The sequence below is a fragment of the Oryx dammah genome, unplaced genomic scaffold (assembly GCF_014754425.2).
Source record: "Oryx dammah isolate SB20612 unplaced genomic scaffold, SCBI_Odam_1.1 HiC_scaffold_26, whole genome shotgun sequence".
Taxonomy (NCBI): Eukaryota; Metazoa; Chordata; class Mammalia; order Artiodactyla; family Bovidae; genus Oryx; species Oryx dammah.
Genome location: NW_024070210.1, coordinates 95,765,904 through 95,790,834, shown reverse-complemented (window position 1 = coordinate 95,790,834; position 24,931 = coordinate 95,765,904). Strand labels below are relative to the sequence as shown.

Here is a 24,931-nt window from a genome sequence, read left to right as displayed (position 1 = left end):
GATGGGACTCTACAACCTGCAAAACCGTTTGCAGGTGTGACATCACGTTGACACTCTATAAATCATCTTATGTTGCAGCCTCTGGAAGTTCCATACGCCCCCTCTTTATAGTCTTCTTCCTTTCCTTTCCTTCTTCTTGCCTTTGGCTGTAGAAGAGGTCAAACAGATTCCTTTCGAGGAGCACAAATTCTAGAGCCAGCGCGCACGTTGGCTGATCTGTGGTTGCCAGGAAGCGTCCCCTCCGCACCCGCTTTCTTGAAGCAGTAGGGTTATCATTTTTTATTCATCTATTTTAATTCTGCATTGAGGTTTTGCTCCATCTGCTGGACATATTTTGACACACTACAAGAGAACATTTATTCTCAGAAGTATTTTTTGAAATATTAATACTTTAAAAAATTGTAAAAGGCATGTTTGTTACAGGAAATGGGTAAGTGTAGGAAATAATATAGCGTAAGACAAAGATCCAGAGATGATTACTACTAATATCTAGCAGTTTTTTTTTTTTTTTTTTTAATACACATGAGAATATGTCCCTGGAGTAGGAGATGGCAACCCACTCCAGCTCTAGTATTCTTACAGGGAAAACTCCATGGACAGAGGAGTTTTGATGGGCTACAGTCCATGGGATTGCAAAGAGTTGGAAACGACTAAGCACACAGCGCACAAATATGTCATCATTAGGTTTGATTTGTGTTTTCACGAGTTTTGTTTTGTTTTTATTGAAGTATAGTTGGTTTACAGTGCTGCGTTAGTTCCAGGTGTACAGCGTATACATATACACACACATATATATTGTTTTTCAGATTCCTTTCCATTATAGGTTAGCACAAGCTTCTGAAATAGTTCTCTGTGTTATACAGCAGGTGGTACTTATTTATCTATTTTCTGTACAATAGTATATGTCTGTTAATCCTAAAGTCCCAATTATCCCTCCCTCTTCCCCTTTGGTAACCATAAATTGTATTTCTACGTCTGTGAGTCTGTTTCTGTTTTAAATAAGAAAAAAATTTAAGTTTGAGATCCGCACTCTGCTCATTTGGGTTGCAGCTGTAGTAAAAGGAGAGGGCACTTTGCAGATACGAGGTTCATGGGGTGGGAGTGCTCTTGGGTTCTATTGTGTGTGAACCTTAAGGTTTGCTTTGCGAGTTATGCGAGACAGGGATCTTATTACCTTTGAACTTACCTGGGCAGCGTGGGAGGGGGGCACGGGTGGAGGTGTGGGTTAGACCCTGGGGAAAGTGTCTTTTATTGCTTGGATTCCCAGGAAACAGCTCCCTGAGTTACTAGTCCAGTGCGGCACTGCCCCTTTATGGCAGTGATCATGTACTGAGCCCCCGTGTGCTCATAACTATGACATATGCTGCAGAACTGAAGAAGTCTTACTCTCTCCTTGCTTCCAACAGTTCTTGTATTATGTCAATATTATGTTATTTATTTACATAAAGCTCCGTTATCATCATAGCTATATTGGGACTATATATCTTTCATAAATATAAAAAAAATGATGCTCTTCTGTCCTTCCTAATTCTTTTCATCTTAAAAGTTTGAAATTAAGATTGCCAACTGTATGTTTTTTGTTTGAATGTTTCCATATATTTTTGTTTATTCTTTTGTTTTTAGCCTTTTGATATATAATTTAGAATATTATGCTAGCAGATACAAGAGTTTTTTTTTTTTAATTAAATTTGTCAGTATATTAAAAAGGAAAATAAATGAAGAAATCTGTTGCTTTGAAATGAGATAAGTCCAGTACCAGAGACCAGTGTATAGACAACTAACCATGACACAGGGCTTCCTTGGTAGCTCGGGGATAGAGAATCTGCCTGCCAGTGTAGAAGACCCAGGTTTGATCCCTGGATCTGGAAGGTCCCCTAAGGAAATGGCCACCCACTCCAGTATTCTTGCCTGGAGAATCCCATGGACAGAGAAACCTGGCAAGTTATAGTCCATGGGGTCACAAAGAGTCGAACTCACTTTAGCAACTAAACAACAACTACAACACAAGCTTGGAAACATAGAAGCGGGGTGCTGACTCTTAATTGCGCAGCAGGACTGAGGAAAGGATAGTGACATTCAATGCCAGGTTAACGGTGACTGTGAGGCTGGGAGAGCAGACTTAGGTCACGTATCAAAGGCTGAGGATCACAAAACCCCACCGCCGTGGCGGAAGGAAGTGACACGGTGTAAGGCGATTTTAGGAAGGTGACCCTGGTAGTCTTGTGTGGAGATATTAGAATTGAAGGCAGATAAACTAGGCTAGGGCCCCAAGCTGGCCTGTTAACTGTGTGGAGTATGAAACAGAGATGAAAATGCCTTATTCAATGAACTTAGGAATCAGAGTAAAGTAGAAAATCACATCCCATGACCAATTACTGCTAAATAAAGTAAAATTCGGACCCAATTGTGAAAGAAATCTGAGAGCAGATATATGTTCTGTGAATCTGGCTTCCCCAGTGGCTTTGGGGTAGAGAATCTGCCTGCAGTGCAGGAGACCTGGGTTTGATCCCTGGTTCAGCAAGATCCTCTGGAGGAGGAAATGGCAACCCGCTCCAGTGTTCTTGCCTGGAGAACTCCATGGCCAGAGGAGCCTGGTGGGCTACAGTCCATGGGGGCACAGAGAGTCAGACATGATGGAAGGGACTGAGCACACAGCACTGTTGGATCCTTAACAATATGTGGAGCCTTCCAATACGAAGTAGCAGACCCTAGGGGAAACTGGAAACCCTTCCCTTAGAATTGAAAGCCTTCAATAGTCTTCCAGTACATCCTTGGCACCTGAGCGACCAGGAAGATGGGGCAGAGTGTGGAGATGCGCGGAAGCAATGCTTGCTGTTGGAGTGGTAGGATGGGGGAGGCAGGGTGGCAGTCAGCCGTACAGTTCCTAGGCTTGATCAGTAAAAGGACCAGGGACATTCCAAGTCAGGGGAATTGCAAGCCAGGAGCACATGCGAAGCCAGAAAGAATGGCCTCCATGCTATGACCAGAGATAATCAGAAATGATTAGAATGGACCTCTGCAAAGGCAGTGGGGGGAAAAAAGCAAATTAACTGGTGAAGAATACACAGCAGAACAAATACACCATGAAGAAGCAGAAAATATGAGCAAATTTCTCCATGGAATAAAAATAAAAAATTGGAAGCATTCCTCTTTGAAATGAGAGGTCAAATCGGAGATAGGACTCTCTTAAAGAGATAAATCACGTCTTATTTGTCTTTTCGTCTTTCACAGGGTGCCTTGCCAGTAAGGTATTTAATCAATGCTTGCTATGTGAGTGATTCAAAGAGCAGTCATAATAGATCCCGGTGAGCACCTCCAGTGCTCAAGCCACTGGTCCTAGTTCAGGTTATCCGCTTCATTCACTTCTGAACCTTCATGTTGATTCCCGCTAGGAAGTCTGTCCTTTCAAAAGTACGACTCATAAGAGTTTCACAACGGAACAGTACCTTAATCAAACGATAACCTGCAATAATGGTACCAGACAGCAAGGATTCATCTCATTGGGATCCTTCCAGTAGAGGCTTAGATAAACCTACTGAAAGCCTGTTCAGTGGCTGCTGAGAAAGATTCTAATGCATTTAGGAAGTTAAACTAGAGAGTTTCCTACTGTAGCCCCTTCCTCGATGCTCCTGACTCTCAAAATCAGTGACTGTTTAATTACTTTATAAGCCACATCCTGTATCACATTGGGTTTATTCAAATTATTTGGCTGCAAGTAACAAATTTTCTTATATACCCTTCTTTCTTACATGAAGGTAGTATACTTTCTTACATGAAGGGTAAATACTCATTTGTGCTATGTTATTTTCAGTTAATAGAATATTCTGGAAATTACATCATAAAGATCTTCCTCATTTTTCACAGCTGCATAGTAGTCTGTGTTTACAGTACATGTGGCTACATCATACTTTGTTCAACCACTCCTATGTGTATGGGCATTCCAGTATTTCCCAGTTTAAGAAATACTACAATAAATAAGTTTGTGAGTGGTGTTATTTTTAAAGTAACAGTTGAACTCTTGAACAGTGTGGGGATTGAAGTGCTGACCTTCTACAGTGGCAAAATTCCGATCATAACTTGTAGCCAGACTTGCATATCCAGAATTCCTCTGTGTCCAAAGTTTCTCAGAATCCATGGATTCAACCTCCAGCAGATTTAGCTATCCGTGAATCTGTGTGCCTGCATTCTAAGTCGCTTCAGTCGTGTCTGACGCTTCATGACCCTATAAGCTGAAGCCCAGCAGACTTCTTTGTCCATGGGATTCTCGAAGCAAGAATACTGGAGTGGGTTGCCTTGCCTTCCTCTAAGGGATCTTTCCAACCTAGGGATCGAACCCTCGTTTCTTACGTCTGCTGGATTGGCAGGCAGGTTCTTTACCACTAGTATCACCTGGGGAGTCCGTGGATCAGGAATATAACTTAGGAACATAAAGGAGTTTACACTCCAGGAATTAACAGGTAACTGAGAAATGTTTTACTGTGTGAATTCTTAATTTTAAAAAAGCAGCCAATTTTGAATTACCTCCATTTAAGCTCTAAAAAACTTGAGAACATCTGAAGAGAGAAAATTATTTTCTTAGTCAAAGTCATGTCAAAGTGCAATATGTTCAGGACTAGGAACTTTAGCAAGGTATAATTAACTTTACAAAATATTATCTTCCATCTTTTAAAATCACATTGTTATCTGTTTAAAAAATGATGTAAAGTTCCTCTGAAACTTTGCTCGCTACATGATTAGTTTGCAGTGCTTTAGATTTTTTTTAAGCAGGTCTTGCTTTTTTTATTAATTGAGATGTGGTTAATTTACAATGCTGTGTTAATTCAAGTGCACAGTGATTCCGTTATGCACATAAATATTCTTTTTCAGATTTTTTTCATTATAAGCTATTGTAAGATATATAGTTCCCTCTGCTATTAAAAATATCATCAGATTTTGCTTGAGAAACTTGAAAATTATACAGGAAAATTATTTTGTGTAATTTATATCTTTTTAAAATTGAAGAAATAAGAGGAAGCAATTACTTTTGAACTTGTGGCACACATTTCTTAGCACTTAAATTTTTAAAAAAGATTTTCAGTTGGGACTTTTCTTGGTTGACCATAATCCATATCCTTTAGAGGATTTTCCTTCAGTTTTAGAGGATAATCCCTTGTATTTGGCCCTTGATGTATGTTCTTTCTGTGGCGTCTTGTGTGGTCAGATCAGTGAAGAGTACATTCTCCTGTTATGCATGTAAGAACAAAGCCAAACATTGACCAAAGACGTATTTTTGTAAGGTGTGATTGCCTGTGAAAAAATCTGGTAGGATTTTTACCTGATTTGAGGATTGTTAATCCTTAACTGGCAAGACGGAATTGGCAGTTCTTTCGTGACAAGATGACGTATTTTTGATGGGCAAAATTTACTATGTAATCTCAAAAATGCAGCCTTTGCCTTATGGTTATAAAATTCAGGTCAAACATACCTAATTCTGGTACCACCTTAAGGTTTTACATCACTGCCAAAGGGATTGCAAGCTCTTATAACTAAGATTTTGTTTCCCTTTTCCTTGTTTTTGTGGCAAAAGTTATTAGGAGTAAAATGATGGTTTTTAGCATGTAATTCAGAAATGAACGAGGCAGGTGTTAATCTCTCTGGAAAGTGGTTTTAATGACTCACATCACAACATCTGAGTCCTGGTGACGGAGGAGAATGATTAGAGGACTGTAATTTAGAGATTAATGTATGTCTTAGGCACAGCTTATAAACATGGGTTAGTTTCTCATTGAGAAGTAGGCACTCAGAACACAAGTTTTTTACTAAATGGTTTTTAGCTTAAATGTGTATATATACATTTATATGCAATACTTACTGTGAAATCTCAAGAATATAGCAGTTACTTAATGGATGTAAAGTCCAGGTCAAATATACTTAATTCTGACACCACCTTCAGGTCTTGTATCCCTGCAAGATACAAGATGGGTTGGAAGCTCCTGTAACTGACAGTTTTGTTTCCCTCCTTTGTTCTTTGCAAGATTACTCTGTGTGTGTTGCATGAGTCACTCAGTCACAGTCCGACTCCACAGTCCCATGGACTGCAGCCCACCAGGCCCCTCTGTCCATGGAGTTCTCCAGGCAAGAATACTGGTGTGGGTAGCCATTCCCTTCTCCAGGGGATCTTCCCCACCCAGGAATGGAACCTGGGTCTCCTGCATTGCAGGCAGATTCTTTGACCATCTGAGCCATCAGGGAAGCCTTTATTACATTTATGTGTCTATAATATATATATATTGGGCTGTTTACACTGAAGTATAAAAATAGCTAGGAAACAATTTACTGTTAACATTAGTTGAATATCTGAAGTCGAGATATAACATTGAGCAGTAGAGTTAAATTGTGGATTCTAGATTCATTGCTTATTGCAGATTGAAGATGGGTGAGCAAATGAAATGGTCATTGCCTGATTTTACATGATTTTAGATAGACTCGTGGTGGAAGAGATAGGTAACAATTACACCAACCCTCCAGCCCCTCCGTTTTTCCACCTCTCCTCTCAGCCACTCTGACAAAGTGTTAAATTGTGGAAACACCTTAGGGGCCTTCTGACTTTTCCCCCAGAGGGTTCTGCGGTTTCTCAGCAAAACAAAGGAAACCAGGAAGTAGTTTCTCTTTGTCCGCTATTCTTCTCTTCTTTATCATCCAAACATAAAGGTATGTGTGCTTTCTCTCTCCCACTGCTTTGGCTTGGCAAGGCAACTCTCATTGCGAAGTAGGCACTCACAACATTGTGAAAATCATCACTGGAAAGACCCTCCTTTTCAAATGATGCTCTTGAGTCCCTCTGAGGCTGGCGGAGGAGAGGTAAAAGCAAGCCACAGGATGTCGATTCTGAATAGATATCACCACAGTCAATGTGGTGTAGGTAAGAGCAGAAGAAAATTGGGGTGCTTCTGTTGCAGAGCATCGTAAAACAAAAGCGAAAACTAAGAAATGAGCGTACAAGGGCCTTAGGAAAAAGGACCTCCACACTTGAAATTTGGGATGAGTGGTTCTGAAGTATGTTTACCAGAACACATTTGAAAGTATGCTTAAGCAGCATCAGGCTAAAATGGCCCAAGCTGCTGGTCTCATAAACCAATTTTCTTCTTTCTTTGCTTTCCATTGACGGGGCAGAGTCATCAGGCAGACATCTTTTTTTTTTTTTTTTTTTTTTTTAATAATCCTTAAAATCGCAAGGAGGAGTATAAATGTATAACTCAAGAAATCCAGATAATGAGTGAGGTGTGAACCCTTTATGGGCTTTGGTTTCATTCAGAATGACCACAGAATGCAGCCTTCCTGGCACTAACAAAAAATAGAATAAAAGCAACAGTATGGTCGCACAGCTTATCATATTCTCTTCTGAGTGCATTTCACATTACTTTATGATAGCTGTTTTCACATTATTTTATACTGGGCCATTTTGCATGTGTATATGTGGCAAATCCAACAATAAAAATGTTCCTAGGAATCATTATACATTGCAAGTAAAGTTGTTTCTAAAGCATTAATGTTGTTTTAAAAACACTCTGAAAGACTTGGATCAAGATAACTTTTAATTCTTATGGACAAAGGGCAATGGAGATTTTGTTGGAGATATTGAGCGATTTTGTGGCTTTGAATACAACTGAGTCAAGCCAGGAGGGAGCAGCAAGGGAATGGCCTAAATTGATCACCAGCACCAAAGTTGTTTCTTTTCCCAAATAGGTCCCAGGTGGAATTTGGCTCAGTTGTCAATTATCTCAGTGATCTGTCATTTTCACCAAGAATGGGAATTGAGGCTAGAGACAGAATGAGATTAAGATAACTTGACTCTCTTCTTCAAGGGCATTGAATGAAAATGTGTGTGTCTTTTACTTCTAAATGTTTCCTGAGGAGTGTCTGACCGAGAGTGTCTCTGAATAAACCCCTTTATCTGCTACTGAGTAAAAGTAGAGACCAACTTTTGAGCTAGAGCTTAAACTGAAGACTTTTCCTGCCTTGAAAATGTGAAAATATCCTTAGGGATAAAAGTAGAAAAAGCACTTTACCTTGTGCAAAATACCATCAGCTGACTTCAACCATACCGTGTTGGAGGCAACCCGAAGAGAGAGTTAAGTGCTTATGGTGTGAGTCATTTCACTGCATTTCCCTCAATGATGGGTGCCTGAGAGTGAGCAGAAATGCGGGGCTCAGGGCCCAGCACTGTTTCTGGGGTGACCTAGCTCTGGAGGCCTCCACAGGGTGAGAAACTTGCCCAGGGTGTATGGATCTGGAGTTTTTTTTTTTTTTTTTAATTTGGTTTTGCCATACATTGACATGAATCCACCACGGGTGTACATGTGTTCCCAAACATGAACCCCCCCTCCCACCCCCCTCCCCACAACATCTCTCTGGGTCATTCCCGTGTACTAGCCCCAAGCATGCCATATCCTGCATAGGACATAGACTGGCGATTCAATTCTTACATGATATTATACATGTTTCAATGCCATTCTCCCAAATCATCTCACCCTCTCCCTCTCCCTCTGAGTTCAAAAGTCTGCTATGCACATCTGTGTCTTTTTTGCTGTCCTGCATACAGGGTCATCATTGCCATCTTTCTAAATTCCATATATATGTGTTAGTATACTGTATTGGTGTTTTTTTTCTGGCTTACTTCACTCTGTATAATCCGCTCCAGTTTCATCCATCTCATCAGAACTGATTCAAGTGTATTCTTTTTAACGGCTGAGTAATACTCCATTGTGTATATGTACCACAGCTTTCTTAATGGATCTGGAGTTTAAAGGTAAACATAATTCCATCATGCTGGCTCCTGTGTACGTAGAGTAGTACTAGTGTGTGTGCTCAGTCGTGGCCGACTCTTGCGACCCCACTGCAGCCCGCCAGCCTCCTCTGTCCATGGGATTCTCCAGGCAAGAACACTGGAGGAGGTTGCCACTTCCTCCTTCAGGGATCTTCCCAACCCAGGGATCAAAGCCCTCTTGCTCTGCGTTGGCAGGCAGATTCTTTACCACTGGTGCCACCTGTACATATGAGTCAGCTGTTAATACCTCATCTGATTCCTAACCTGAGAAGCTGGAGGGGAGCCTGTCTGTCCAGGGCTCTTCCCCGGCAGCATTCTGAAAGGATGCTTAAGAGGAATCTTACCTGCATGCAACTTTCTTCTTTTCAGCTGACTTCTGAATCTAATCCTGAGGTCAGTTACGGCTCATGTGTCTGAGATGGGACTCCTTTCCCAGCACATCTTGGAGGTGTGTGCTGGGACAGAGAGGTGGAAGGAGGCGGACTTGAGTTGATCTAAAAAATGCATCTTCCCCGGTTCCTAGTCCAGCTTTCGTTGAAAAGGCTCCGTGTGGCTCAGGTTGATTATATCCCACCCCTAAATGATACCCTGTGGTCGTCATAAAAACAAAGCTTGAAGCAGTGTAACTTCCTGAAAAGGGCTTAGTTTAGGGAGTCAGACAAATCTGGATTTTAAATCCATGTGGCCTACATGATCTTTCTGGGCCTTAGTTTCCTCATCTGTAGAACAGGGATAGCAGTATCTAGTTCAGAGTGCAGTAGTGGAATTAAATAATATATGTAGAATGGTGGTTAACAAAGTGCTTGGCACATAGTAGGAGCCTAATAAGTAGCATTATTAGCATGATATTTATGAAATATTTATTGAGTACTAGCTATGTACTGGAGAAGGTAGTGGCACCCCACTCCAGTACTCTTGCCTGGAAAATCCCATGGATGGAGGAGCCTAGTAGGCTGCAGTCCATGGGGTCGCTAAGAGTCAGACACGACTGAGCAACTTCACTTTCACTTTTCACTTTCATGCATTGGAGAAGGAAATGGCAACCCACTCTAGTGTTCTTGCCTGGAGAATCCCAGGAACAGGGGAGCCTGGTGGGCTGCCGTCTCTGGGGTCGCACAGAGTCAGACACAACTGAAGCGACTTAGCAGCAGCAGCTATGTACTGGGCTTACCATGTGGCTAAGTGGTAAAGAATCTGCCTTTCATTAAAGATTCAGAAGATGCAGGTTCAATCCCTGAGTCGAGAATATACCCTGAAAAAGAAAATAGCAACCCTCTCCAGTATTCTTAATCTTATTTGTGTCGTGGATGCCTTTGGCCAGCTGTTGTATCTGTGGACCATTTCTCAGAATTTTTTTTTTTTCCAGAATGATGTTTTTAATCATACAGAAAAAAATTTATAAGGTTACAAAGAAAACCAATTATATTGAAATACACTTACCAAAATGTTAAAAAAACAATTTATGTTGGTGATATGTTGGTTTTATTGGGGCTTCCCAGGTGGTGCCTAGTGGTAAAGAACCCTCCTGGCAATGCAGGAGACACAGGAGACATGGGTTTGATCTCTGGTTTGGGAAGATCCCCAGGAGGAGGGCATGGCAACCCGCTCTGGTATTCTTGCCTGGAGAATCCTATAGACAGAGGAACCTGGTGGGCTACAGTCTGTAGGGTTGCAAAGAACTGGACAAGACTCAGGTGACTTACCATGCATATGTTTTGTTATTAATGTGTCAAATGAGATCTACCATCATTTTGAAGAGATGAGGAGTCTCACTAACATTTTGACATATTCTCAACTATAATGAGTTATAAAAAACTTCTGTCAAAAATGTGATTAACACTATTGTGGTTTGTTGGTTGCCTTATAATAAAAGGAAATATCAGAATTTCACTTAAAGGTGAGTAAAAATAAATAGATATTCTTTATTCATCCCAAGTTCAAGGGCCCCTTGCTTTCCTTCTCTGGTTAGGAATCCCTGCATGGGAAATGCCAAGCAGAGGAATAAATGGAGTTCTGAGCCATTTTATTACTTTTCCTGGGGCAGGTATTTTGGATTCCAACTAAAATCCAATTACAGTTTTAGGACCTGGTGGAATTCTACTAAAAATTCCTTTTGCTTTATTCAGAGTAAGAAGGAGTAAGTTTTACCCTAATCTAATCTATTTGTGAGACCTACATTTCTGTTGGAGAAGACTCTTGAGAGTCCCTTGGACTGCAAGGAGATCCAACCAGTCCATTCTAAAGGAGATCAGTCCTGGGTGTTCACTGGAAGGACTGATGCTGAAGCTGAAACTCCCAATACTTTGGCCAACTCATGTGAAAAGTTGACTCATTGAGAAGACCCTGATGCTAGGAGGGATTGTGGGCAGGAGGAGAAGGGGATGACAGAGGATGAAATGGCTGGATGGCATCACCAACTCAATGGACATGAGTTTGAGTAAACTCCAGGAGTTGGTGATGGACAGGGAGGCCTGGAGTGCTGCAATTCATGGGGTTGCAAAGAGTCGGACACGACTGAGCGACTGAACTGAGCTAAACATTTCATGAAGGACTTAAAGGCATGTTGGGTTGAGGATTTGCATAAAATACTCATTTCTCCCAATGCAGTTAAATGGATGCTCTTTCAGAAGATGTTCTTGCTTGCAAAGATGATCATAAAGTCACGACTTTTCCCATATAGAAGAAAATTTGTTACATGAAGAAGCTAGAAGGTTTAGGACCCCTCTGGGGGCAACTTTCTTGAGGAAGCTTCTAACTGAGCCCAAGAAAGAAAGTATTCTTTGAGGATGAGAGTGATGGGGAGGCTTCTTGGAATAAAGAGATAAACCAGAGTTCAAAGGGGAAGGCTGGAATTAGGTAAGCGATGGGAGGGGTATTAACAGGAGTGCGTAGCTCAGTAGCTTTGGCCCAAGGGAAGGAATGTGGGGAGGTGAGCCTAGATAGGTCACCAGAGTCCATTTCGATGAACCTTCACTGATACGCCGGGGATGTGGGATGTTATTGGTAGAGAGGAGTCACTGAAATCTTCATAGGAATCAGATAAAGACGTTTCTGATCTAAGAATATCAACATGGCCACAATGTTCTGGGTAAATTTAGGGTAGGAAGAAATTGTGGGCAGTCGTTATAGGATGAGATGGCAAAACTGAGTGAAGAAAATTATACCTATCCTGACCGCCTGTAATTTCCTAAGGATGATTCATCTGGAGAACTTATTAATTATTGCTGATCATCACGATTTTCCTCCACAAATGGTCACCCCAGTAGGGCTGGCATCTGATAAGGAATTGATCATTTAAAAAATAGCTCCGTATGGTTTTATGTCCAGATAGCTTGAGAAATGCTCCCTGGGAATGTCTGGCTGATGAGATGTGAAATTGCATTGGATAGTGTCAAAGCAAAAGCTGCACGTGACCAAGTGAAGCAGGCAAAGTGGAGTATATACCATGCTGTCACAGAGAAGAAGAGCCAGAACTCAGCCTGAACGCAACTCCACTGAAATAGATGTGGGAGTGAAATATTAGAGGATTTTAGGGGCGAGATCCATGGGATGTGTTGAGCACATTGAGTAATTCCAAAGCTTGCAAATCTTCTCTATGATTAGGCCACCTGTGTTAGCTAACTGGCACTCACTACTCTGCCAATGAGTGAGTTAGGCTTCTACTTTCTCTCAGAGACTGGCAAATGGGTGCCTGGTCTTTTCTGGAGCTGATAACATTTCAAAGGGATAGTTCATAGTCCTTGAGAAAGACCTTCTGGGCTTGTAAAACTGGCTTTAGGAGGCTGGGAAAAGATTTACATCTCAATGGAGTAGAGAAAGAATTCACAATGACACACTTTCTGAAAAAGGATGTAAGAAAAGGGATGTCAGGACATAGAGTCAGAAGAAGGCGGAAGTTTAGTCAGACTGAGGTGAACATTATGCTTATCTTGGTTGTTACTGCTATTACTATTGCTGTCTTTCGGGTAGTGTCTACCTGACTCACTGGAAAAAACCCTGATGCTGGGAAAAAATTGAAGGCAGAAGAAGAGGGCTCAGAGGATGAGATGGTTGGATGGCATCACTGATTCAATGGGCATGAACTTGGGCAAGCTCCGGGAGGTGGCGAGGGACAGACAAACCTGGCGTGCTGCAGTCCATGGGGTTGCAAAGAGTTGGACACGACCTGGTGACTAAACAGCAATAACTGCCTGATACAGAATGGAAAGAAAGAGTCAATGTTAGGAATGTTAGGAAAGAAAGTCAGCGTGACTTCTAACCTACCTTGGGAACTGGAGAGGGGATACAAAAGAGTGGACAGTCCACGTCTAGTGGCCCTAGGCATGGGAGAAGCAGAAGTGTTGGTGGCATTGGGATTTCTCGTTGGCAGGCAGAGTGGTGGTGCGGATGGACCGGTCATAACTGAGCATAACCTCAGGTCCTTTGTTAGAAACAGCGCCCTGCTCCCAGCATGGGTGGTTGATGAGAGAGGCGGGAGCTGCACGGTCCTTTCTGGCAGAACACCGCAGAGAGGCTCAGGGTGCATTTGTCGTTGGTACTGTGTGTTAGGGTCACCTAAGACGCACGCGTGCGCACACACACACACACGTGTGCCTGCAGAGACGTCTTGTACATATATTGAAGTATTTCAAAGTAAATTACAGGCATGTAAACAGCTGAGTTGTATGGAAAACTGATTGCTTCCGTTTACCACAATTTGTGTTAGAAATTTGTCAGAAAACTTGAGTGAGAAAGTTGGGGCTTTTGGAGGCGACCCGGGCAACGATTTCAGAAGATGTGATCATGAAACCATGGGAGCAGAGATGTTCGCAAAGTTACTGAGGGTGTGTGTATGATATTAACACACCTTACTGTTTTTCAAGGAAGTAAGTGTAAGTGAGGGAAGAACCCAGGTCTAAGAATTTCTAGTCCTCTTGAGCAGGAGTGGATGGCCCCAGGGTTGTCTGCTCCTGCAAGGTCTGCGATGCTAAGAACTGTCAAAGGTACTTTGCTCATTGAACACCAGGCCAGGAAGATATCAGTAAAGCATTCTGGAGAAGTCAGATGCAGGATTTAAGAATGAGTGGTAAATAAAAATTAAGAGCCAGGAAAGCAATGGTTTTTCCAGTAAGTCTGGCTTTGAGAAGAGAGTAAGATGGTAGGGAGAGAGCAGGAAAGTCACAGGGTTAAGTTACTTGGAATATATGATAATGTGTTTTTATTTTCTCCAATTACTTCTCTGCAGTGATCAGAAATGAGTGAACAATTAGGAAAAACCAATTCCACGCAAGAGAGACCTGCAGGTCAAAGTTCTCCTGAGAAAAACTGTCAGATCGGACAGAAGCAACTGGTATGGCACATGGATACTATGATTCCATGGTATCTGGGGAGTTCTCACCGTCTGGAGTCTCTGAGTTGCCTTGGATTTGGGTGGGAAGGTGGCCCCATGAAGATTCCATGGGCAACATCTCTGCTCCCTCATCTACATCCTGCTCACTGCCAGGCTGCTCTCATCTCACCTGTCCCCTCTGGGCCTCTCAGTTCCCCGTGTCCTGTGCAGTAAAGTCCTACCCTTGGAATAGAATAATTGTAGAGGATATGGTCAAGTATTTTCATTTAACAAATCCTTGTGTTTTTCCCCCATGATGTGCTATCCTGGCTCTAAAACTTGGCCCATGTTAACACACCTAACCCTTAACACAAGATACTATTAATCCATTCTGTGGGAGAAGGCAATGGCAACCCACTCCAGTGTTCTTGCCTGGAGAATCCCAGGGACGGGGGAGCCTGGTGGGCTGCCGTCTGTGGGGTTGCAAAAAAAAAAAAAAAAAAATCCATTCTGTGAAAGGAGAAACTTGAGTCTTAGAAGTAGGAATGTTCTTAAAGCACCCCAGTAAGAGTGGCAGAGAGTGGCAGAGCCAGGGTTTGAGCAGAGACATCTAATTCCTTGTTGTGCTACAGAGAATAATAGATCATGCTAAGCTGTGTTTATTGCACACCTAACCTAAATAAGAAGGCAGGGGCACCCCACTCCAGTACTCTTGCCTGGAAAATCCCATGGATGGAGGAGCCTGGTAGGCTGTGGCCCATGGGGTCGCTAAGAGTTGGACACAACTGAGCGACTTCACTTGCACTTTGCACTTTCATGCATTGGAGAAGGAAATGGCAACCTACTCCAGTGTTCTTGCCTGGAGAATCCCAGGGACAGGGGAGCCTGGTGGGCCGCCATCTATGGGGTCACACAGAGTCGGACACGACTGAAGCTACTTAGCAGCAGCAGCAGCAGCATCATACCTAAATATAGAATTGTTTCCGAAGGTTGTTTGTAAAAGAAAGCCATACACACCAACCAAAATGAAATTTAAAGAAACATGCCCATATTATTTTAGAGTGACTAGACTATTTCTAAAAAAAGCCTGAGGTTCTGTTACTAATTTGTTACATTGAAAGTTTCCCCTTGGTTTAGAAATGTCCTTTCATATGTGTGTTAGCCTGAGTGTTTTGGGGCAACTCAGATTACTTTCTTCTAACAACTTTTGAAAGAGCATTGCCTTCCCTCCTGATAATGTGTGCTGCATGATCAGAACTAGTTCTCAGGATTGATTGAAGCATATTTATTACTTGCCTTTCCAGTTCGTTGTTGTTTAGTCAGTAAGTCGTGTCTGACTTTGATCCATGGACTAGCCTGCCAGGCTCCTCTGTCCATGGGATTCTGCAGGCAAGAATGCTGGAATAGGTATCTGTCCCCTTCTCCGGGGGATCTTCCCAACCCAAGGATCAAACCCATGTTTTCTTCATTGCAGGCAGATTCTGTTCCCGCTGAGCCACCAGGGAAGCCTCAATTTCAAATTACGTGTTTGTGTTAGTCACTCAGTCATGTCTGACTCTTTGTGACTCCGTGAACTGTAGCCTCCCAGGCTTCTCTGTCCATGGGATTTCCCAGGCAAGAATACTAGAGTGGGTTCCCATTTCCTTCTCCAATTCAAATTATAAATATCCCCAAACAGGTATTTTGAAAATTTCCACTAACACGCTAGAAAGTCATTCAAGCAAGAGTTTTCTTCTTGCAACCTGGCTTTGACTGAGAGAGGATCCCTCAGGTGGCTGTATTCTACTTCGGTGTCCTGGGCAGTGAGTTTGGAGACATCCCTATAGCAGCAGTCCCCAACCCTTTTGGTACTCAGGACTGATTTCATGGAAGACAATTTATCCATGGACTGAGGCGGGGGGAGGGACTGGTTACAGGGTGATTCGAGTGCATTACACTTATTGTGTACTTTATTTCTGTTATTAACGACATCAGCTTCACTTCAGATCATCGGGTATTAGACCCCAAAGGCTGGGTGCCCCTCTGCTGAGCTTGGGGATGGAGGGCTCTGGTTGCTGTGCTCTCACAATGTTCTGGACACTTTGCCTGGAGGAAGGGCTTTTACTTCATCCCCACCAGTTTTGTGACGCCAAGGGGTGTTTTCCAGGTTTAAATGAAATTCTTCTGTTCCCCCTTCTTTTTTATTTTTAGTTATATGTAGTTTTACACTATGTATTTGTTTATTCAGAAAGAATGACCTAATATGAAAAATTTTACATCATCTTTTGAAACTAATCAGATTAAACTGTTTATTTCTCTAGGTAAAAGAGCTGAACTGTCATGCTGTTAGGTAAAAGTTACAGAAACTTCATCTTGATGCAATGTAAAACAGATAAAACTATCAGATTCTTACTACTAATACATTTTATTTGTTTCATAGCAACAGATAGAGCGGCAGTTAAAATGCTTGGCATTTCAAAATCCTGGACCACAGGTGGCTGACTTTAATCCTGAAACAAGGCAGCAAAAAAAGAAAGCACGAATGTCGAAGATGAATGAGTATTTTTCTGTAAACTCCAAGTAAGATCAAGATTTATTATATTTGATCTGTGGGATTATAAAATGTGTGAGTTCTCCTTGACAAAGTAATTACAGGTTGTCTCTTTTTTATGATTTAAAAATGTATTTTCCTTGTTCACTTCAGTAGCATGTATACTAAAAATGTATTTTCTAAAGTACAATATCACCCCATATGTCTGGAAGTTAGCAATTTCAAGAAATAGCCTGTAATCCCCAATTAGGCATCAATTTTTTAAAAACATGCTTCAGAATTCCTTGCACCGGAGTAATAGATGTAGTATGAAAGATGATTAAAGTTAAGACAGTTATATAATTATGAAGGGCTTCCCAGGTGGTGCTGTTGGTAGAGAACCTGCTTGCCCGTGCAGAAGTCATAAGAGACCTGGGTTCAACCCCTGAGTCGGGAAGGTCCCCTGGAGCAGGGCATGGCAACCTACTCCAGTGTTCTCGCCTGGAGAATCCCACGGACAGAGGAGCCTGGTGGGCTGCCGTCTACAGGGTTGCAGAGAGCTGGGCGTGACTGAAGTGGCAAGCACACACATGTCATTATGCAGCCTCTAGGTGGTGGTTCAGGGGCTCCAAAGAACTCTGGTCCTTTGTGTCTCAGAGCAGGAAGAATTCAGTGAGAGGCAAAGTGATAGGTAAGAAGTGATGCATTAGAATAGGATGCTTGGAAGGGTGTGGGCAGGCGAGAGGGTGCCAGGCCCCGAGAACTTGGTGGGCTACCGTTTTATCATCAAAGGAAAAGTGAAGAGGTAAGACCACCTTCTTCCTCTTTCTTAGCTGTCTCATCAGCTCCTCCTCCAGGTTGGGGCAGGGGAGTTTTCTTGTCCCTGCAGAATCAAGCCAGGGCTGTCATGGCACTACGGAAAAGTCATTTCCGGTCTCAGTGCAGTGAGGGCCTTTCATTTGGAAATGCCATCTTTCCATAACTCACTGTTTGCTGTGTGTCCAGAGAGCACGTCCTAGGGATCATTAGCCTCCCGGGCTCCCTGGGCAGGGTGTGGGTCTCGGCCACCACTGTTTATTGTTCGGGGGCATGCCTCATGGTCTTGTTACACGGTGCTGTTGCTAAGCAAGCCTGCTCGGTTTTGTGGGGAAGCCAGCCTGCTTTCTTCAGTGATCATTAACTTACAGGGGTCTTCCATACTTCTTTCTTCATTACAGTCCTCTAGTGAGGCTGACAGTTTAATCACCTACTTTGTCCCTTTACTCTGTCCCTTTCAAATAGGAGAAATAATAAACCCATAGGAATGAATTCAAGTATCAGAAGGGCACAGAAGTATCATAAATTCAATTATTGCTAGCACATCAGAGGCATAAATTAAGACCATAAAGAAAAAGGTTGATATATTTGACTACATTAAAATTAAGAGTTAATGCCCTTTGCAAGATACCCTAAAAATAATGAGAGAGATATCACACAGTAGAATAAAGTTATTTCTGAAGGAAAAGATAACCACCCTAAGAGAAAAATGAACCAAACAGTGTATAGGTATTTATTTCATAGAAGAAAAGGCTTTCTCAGCCATTAAAGGATCTGCCTGCAATGCAGGAGACCCCAGTTCGATTCCTGGGTCAGAAAGATCCCCTGGAGAAGGGATAGGTTACCCACTGCTGTATTCTTGGGCTTCCTGGTGGTTCAGCTGATAAAGAATCTGCCTGTGATGCGGGAGACCTCGGTTTGATCCCTGGGTTGGGAAGGTCCCCTGGAGGAGGGCATGGCAACCCATTCCAATATTCTTGCCTGGAGAATTCCCATGGCACAGGAGATTGGTGGGCTACAGCCCGTAGGGTCAAAAGAGTCCAACATGACTGAGCAACTAGACACACACACACACACACGAAAAGGCTAGTGAACACTCAGGATGCTGAAGCCTCTTTATTGGTACTGTATGGGAAGCGCTGCACTGCCCAGGTGGGTAAAGAGTTTAGTCTTCTGATATCACTGCTGATGAAGCCATGAGACATGAAAAAGTGTAAAATAGGACAGCCACTATTTTAAAACAGCTTGCATTGCTGCCTGTGTACCTTATGACCTAACACCTTCACTCCTGGGTGTATATCCTGGAAAAACCCATACATGCACAACAGGATACATGTTCAACAAACTCATCTCTGCAATGCTGCTGCTGCTGTAGCAAAGAAAATAAAGCAGTAATAGTCCAAATGCCTATCCATTATGGAAAAGATAAGTAGCCGGTATAGTTGTACAGTGGAATACATATAGATGTAGAAATACTTGAATATAGCTGCAGGTGCTACCATGGATGAATCTTAAATCATGATATAGAATTCCAAAAGAATGTTACAGAAGGGAAAATGCAGAGTGCTTGGAGATACATACACATATGGCATCAATCTATCAGTCAGTTCAGTCACTCAGTCGTGTCCAACTCTGCACCCCCATGGACTGCAGCACGCCAGGCCTCCCTGTCCATCACCAACGCCCAGAGCTTACTCAAGCTCATGTCCATTCAGTCGGTGATGCCATTCGACCATCTCATCACCCTCTGTTGTCCCCTTCTCCTCCTGCCTTCAACCTTTGCCAGCATCAGGGTATCTTCCAATGAGTCAGTTCTTCGCATGGCCAAAGTATTGGAGTTTCAGCTTCAGCATCAGTCCTTCCAATGAATATTCAGGACCGATTTCCTTTAGGATGGACTGGTTGGATCTCCTTGCAGTCCAAGGAACTCTCAAGAGTCTTCTCCTACACCATAGTTCAAAAGCATCAATTCTTCTGCACTCAGCCTTCTTTGTAGTCCAACGCTCACATCCATACATGACTGCTGGAAAAACCATAGTTTTGACTGGATGGACCTTTGTTGGCAAAGTAATGTCTTTGCTATTTAATATACTATCTAGGTTCGTCATAACTTTTCTTCCAAGGAGCAAGCGTCTTTTAATTTCATGGCTGCAGTCACCATCAGCAGTGATTTTGGAGCCCAGAAAAATAAAATCAGCCACTGTTTCCCCATCTATTTGCCATGGAGTGATGGGACCGGATGCCATGATCTTAGTTTTCTGAATGTTGCCTCTGAATGATGCGTATGGCATCAGAAAAAGTAAAACAAGGAGATGAGATTCCTTTTGGCCAAGTGGAGGGATGCAGCCGGTGGGGCATGAAGATGTCGAAGACGCAACACTCCTTCATTAAGCTGGGCAGTGGGCACGTGTGTTTTATTGATCTACGCATGTGTGTCTTGTACAGTTCTGTACCTGTGATAGCTTTGACTCTTACAGTGGATAGCATCGGTGGGCAGGCAGCTAGGATCCGTCTTGACGTCTGAGTTGTGGTGGGGAGTATTTGGGTGAAGGCACAGGGAGGACAGAGGCTGAGCTGGCCTCTCTGCTGGCTGCGTGACTCCCCATCCCTGTTGTTCCCATAATAGTGTCTCCATCTCCTTGGCTGCTGACATCTGCGTTTCCTGTTGGGGGTAGGCGCTTTCATTCCTCAGATGAAATGCTTCCACTGTAAGTCCTCATTGGAAGGTGTCCTGCTAAATTGAGATGATCAGGCAAATCTGTGTAGTGACCTTTGACCTTCTCCACTAACAGGAAGGGGAGGTAATGCTTGGGGACCATGGGTGCAGAAGGTCAGAGTTTCACAGCCTTGTCTGACTTCAGCTGGGAATAATGGATACAGGCCCTACATAGGTACTTCTGTCATTCTCAGAGTTTCAAGCAGCTCCGTATTGAAGGATTTATTTCAGAACAGTTTGGTTTTGAGAGGGTGGCAGAGTCCTGGTGGAAGACTTTTGCTTCCTGGACTTGTTGTAGAGGCTGAAGCCATCAAGCAGATGCAAATCGCGAGGTAGATCTCTAGTGTTCTCCGCTCATATAGAATTTCCTGCCTCCATACTGGGTGAAAAACGGGACGAGACAGGGACAGAAGCCATGGCCTCAGAGACGGTTAGCAGAGGAGTCTTCAGTTTGCCTGTTTTTGTTCTTAGTGATGTCAGAATAGTAACTAACAGTTCTGATGCTTATCTTGAGTCATTTGAAATGTGAGTGTGTCCCTACAGTGCTTTTTCTTTTTTTCTGCTGCTGCTAAGGTCACTTCAGTTGCGTCCAACTCTGTGCGACCCCATAGACAGCAGCCCACCAGGCTCCCCCGTCCCTGGGATTCTCCAGGCAAGAACACTGGAGTGGGTTGCCATTTCCTTCTCCAATGTATGAAAGTGAAAGGTGAAAGTGAAGTCGCTGAGTCGTGTCCGACTCTTCGAGACCCCGTGGATTGCAGCCCACCAGGCTCCTCCATCCATGGGATTTTCCAGGCGAGAGTGCTGGAGTGGGGTGCCATTGCCTTCTATTTATTTCTGGCTGCACCGGGCCTTTGCCGCAACACACGGGCTTTCTCTGGTCGCAGCGAGCGGGGGCTGCTCTCCAGCTGCGGTACACGGGCCTCTCACGGCAGTGCCTTCTCTCGTTGCGGAGCACAGGCGCTACAGTGCTCAGGCCTCGGTCGTTGTGACTGCCAGGCTTTGTCACCCCACAGTGTGTAGGATCTTAGTTCCTAGACCAGAGATCAAACCTGTGTCCCCTGCACTGGCAGGCAGATTCTTAACTACTGGACCACCAGGGAAGTCCTTCTTCCTTTTTTGTAAAAGTTGACCACTATTTTAAAAATCTTTTATTTGATGTATTTATTTATTTGGGGCTATATTGGGCCTTGGTTGCTGTGTGGACTTTGTCTAGTTGTGGCACTCGGGCTCTGTAGCTGCGGCTCACAGGCTCGAGAGCACAGGCTCAATGACCGTGGCACACCGTCTTAGTTCCATGAAGATGGGGAATCTTCCCGCATCAGGGAAGGAACCGTGTCTCCTGCGTTGGCAGGCAGATTCTTTACCACTGAGCCACCAGGTGAAGCCCAGTTTTAGGTGTATGGAATGCTTCTTGTTAAGAAAGAAAAAAAAGGAATGTAATGTAGTAGAAAAAAATCCCAACAAGAATGGTTATATTTCTAAGTGAAATTTTGTAGAAGGAAGCTTTCAGTGGCTTTCAATCAGCTATTCCTCACAATTGGCTTCAGTTGGCTGTCACGCCCTCCAGCATGCTGGAAGGATGGAGCATCACTCTCAGTGACAGCCTGACTGTGTTGGTCAGGGAATGTATGGACTGGATTTCCCAGGACATACTGCCTGAGTTGGTGATGGACAGGGAAGCCTGGCATGCTGCGATTCATGGGGTCGCAAAGAGTCGGACATGACTGAGCAACTGAACTGAACTGAAAGTTCTGAAATGTGGCTGGGTCATCTTTAGGGTTCTGCTTCTTCAGAACAAAGGGAGTTTATTTGGGCAGATGGCTAGCGGCATTCTGTTCCTCTGCAGAGTCGTGAAGAAGTACGACAAAAGCGGCAGGCTGGTCTGCAACGACGCGGACCTGTGCGACTGCCTGGAGAAGAACTGCCTGGGCTGCTTCTACCCGTGCCCCAAGTGCAACTCCAACAAGTGCGGGCCCGAGTGCCGCTGCAACCGCCGCTGGGTCTACGACGCCATCGTCACCGAGACCGGGGAGGTCATCAGCGCGCAGCCGTTTGACATCCCCGACTAGGACGCAGCCCTGCAGGCCGATTGCTTTTCTCTTCTTTGCATTTAAGCCAGCTTCTGTCTCCTGGGTGAATTTTAGGACTGGGGGAAACAGTGTTTAAAAATGTAACTTAAGACTTCTGTTCAGCTGAAGCCAGAGAGCTCTGTGGAACCGCCCCCCTTCTCCAACCTTCCTGCTCTGATGTCTCAGATTCCTCCCCTGTAACCCACAAGGGAGGCCCGGGGTGGTTATCAGTACCAGCACCTCCATCACTACTCTGCTCTCAGATTAAAAGTCCCTTTCCCCTTTGCTGGGACCTTAGAAGATGGAGTGTGAGGATTTTCGGAATTCTGTAGCTGAGAGCTTGTCTTAACATAGAACGTAGAGTCATACATTCATAATAGTTACTCTTAGGCTCTTAGACGTCATCAGTTCTAGATCAGAACTGCTCTTTGGATTGATGTGGCACTGCACACCCATAGTCTCATTTTTGTTGTTACTGTTTTAATAAGATTAAAATTTGTCAATACTTGGCAATGTTTGTATTAAAAATTTGTATTTTACATGGAAACAGGACTTGAATATCCTAAAAGTCAGTAGTTTACATTGTTTTTTCTTTTCAGGATCAGTATTTCAGAATATTTTTTCAAACGCAGAAAAGTTATTCGACGAAAGCATGTTGTTGTGTGTTGGCTAACTGAGTGGTTGATACCTGACTGACTAGATACATGATGTGGGTTTTTTCAGTTCTGATGCATGGTAGGAGGTTTAGAGAGACTTGGACTCAGCTTGCTTTGAATTTGTCTTTCTGAAGCCTGTTTACTGACTCAGTGGTTCTCATCCTCAGTGTGGATCCGAATCGCCTGGAAGCCGGGTTATATGGTAGAGCTTTCTGCCCCAGCCCGAGTTTCTCATTTGTCAGGTCTGGGGCAGAGCTCAGGAATTTGCATTCCAAGGTGAGGTTGATGCTGCTCCTGTAACCTGAAATGTTACTTTTCAGGTTTTTGTTTTTTTCTTGCATAATCAAAAGTAGTTATTACTGCACAGACCACATGCCTGGGAAGGTTCATGATAGTTCTGAACTTGTTACTTAAAAGTACGTTTTGGGACTGAAGTAACAAAAATCCTGCAGGTCAGGCTGTGATGCCAATATTCCTGTATATGTAGCAGGAAAACTGACTCTCTCTCACAGAATTTACTGGGTTTTCCAGACTCAACTTTTGTGCTTTATGCTTCCAGCCATCCAGGCATATAGCCAGAGGAATTCTCCCTTTTAGGGTGCCTCCCTAATATGCCCACACCTCCCCAGATAGCAGGTGATCAGTTTGCCTTTCAGTTCTTCAGTTTGGACCCAGCCATTCTGGGGGCTCACCTAGGGACTGTTCCTGGAACAAGCACAGAGAGGTGGAGTGGGAGACGTGCACAGCTCTCCCTCTCCTGTGCGCCCCCAGTTTCCCATTTCCAGGGGGTGGGGGCTCCAGGCCACATCCTGGAGTGATCTCCCACCCACTGTGGCTCTTCTCTCCGTGTATGCCATCAGGGCTGGAGTCCTGGGTGAAACACTAGTAGTCTAGACGGCTACAGGTCAGAATTCAAGAGAACTATTTTTTGCTAAAATACAAAATTGGAAGGGGAAGGGGAAGTGCTGCTAGCGTGGCCGGATGGCAAAAGAGTGGTGCAAGGGAGGCTAGGATGGGAGGGTGGGCCAGGGAGCAGGAAGACGGAAGGCCTGCGTTCCTGAAAGAGGATAGGGTCGGGGGTCGGAGAGCCAAGAGCACCGGAGCCGAGAAGCCGAAGCCTGGGTCCCAGAGAGCAAAACTCGAGCCCACCTGGATTCCTCCACCTCATCCCATACTCCAGGTGGGCAGGACGACAAACCGAGGCAGGACGTCCACTCGCACCCGGAACGATCCCCTCCCACACACCGCCCTCCCCGCCGGCCGTCGCTCCACTCTGGGCTGCGCGTGGACGGAGGGTCTCGGAGACAGGCGACCCCCGCCGCCTCCGTCCGCCTGCAGGGCCCCCTCGCGAGTTCCCTGCGGCAGTGATTCGGACCCCTGAGATCGCGACCCGCGCGCTCCCCCTGGCTCCGGACGGTCCCGCCGCCCCCTAGTCACCTCCCTCTGGCCCTACAAATGGGCCCACTCCCCGCCGCTTCTCCCAGCCGCTCTTCGGAGGCCTGCTCGCCCACCCGCCCAGGTAAGTGAGGTTATTTCTATGACATCACATACGTCCCTAATTGGCCTGATTGTAATCTCATGCGGTGCTTTTACTAGTGTGCCTTCCTGAGCGCCCTCCATCCGGGAGGAGGCTTGGGAATCCACACGTTAAAACGAGCGCCCCCAAGTAGGCCTCATGATCAGGTGAGTCTGAGAAACATTGCTTTACCATGTATATATATACACACACACATATATATATTTAATTTTAAAAATACTTTTTATTAATAGACACGTTATTTGGTAAGGTCAGATTTAGAACACTTAGAGTCAGCATGAACAAGGTAAACTACTGTTCAATGATAAAGATTTGAAATGGGGAAATAAATACTGAACTGGTTCATATTAACCTCCCTGTTCAATTTGTATCTGTATCTTGTCCAGTGACAACTCATTTTCATATTAAAAAATAATCAGGCAAATTGACATTAAACTGTCTTTCCCTTTTATCTCTCTTGTCCTATCAATTGTCTTAAACATTAGATGAGAGAATCTGATGTAAAACATGT

General features: G+C 44.0%; 1 protein-coding gene across 2 annotated transcripts in view; it reads left to right on the top strand.

Moving 5' to 3' along the window:
- Positions 1 to 22,873, top strand: part of LOC120853621 (ARL14 effector protein-like) — a 31,110-nt gene extending 8,237 nt beyond the window's left edge. Inside the window, exons 3-5 of one of the 2 annotated variants that reach the window (XM_040227586.1) lie at positions 14,031 to 14,135; positions 16,534 to 16,673; positions 22,005 to 22,873. In XM_040227586.1, the coding sequence (XP_040083520.1) occupies positions 14,040 to 14,135; positions 16,534 to 16,673; positions 22,005 to 22,227 (459 nt within the window). In that variant the 5' untranslated portion in view covers positions 14,031 to 14,039 and the 3' untranslated portion in view covers positions 22,228 to 22,873. Of the gene's footprint in view, positions 1 to 13,151; positions 14,136 to 16,533; positions 16,674 to 22,004 lie in introns of those variants that run through there. The other variant, XM_040227588.1, reaches the window with a different exon arrangement.
- The last annotated feature ends 2,058 nt before the right edge of the window (positions 22,874 to 24,931 follow it).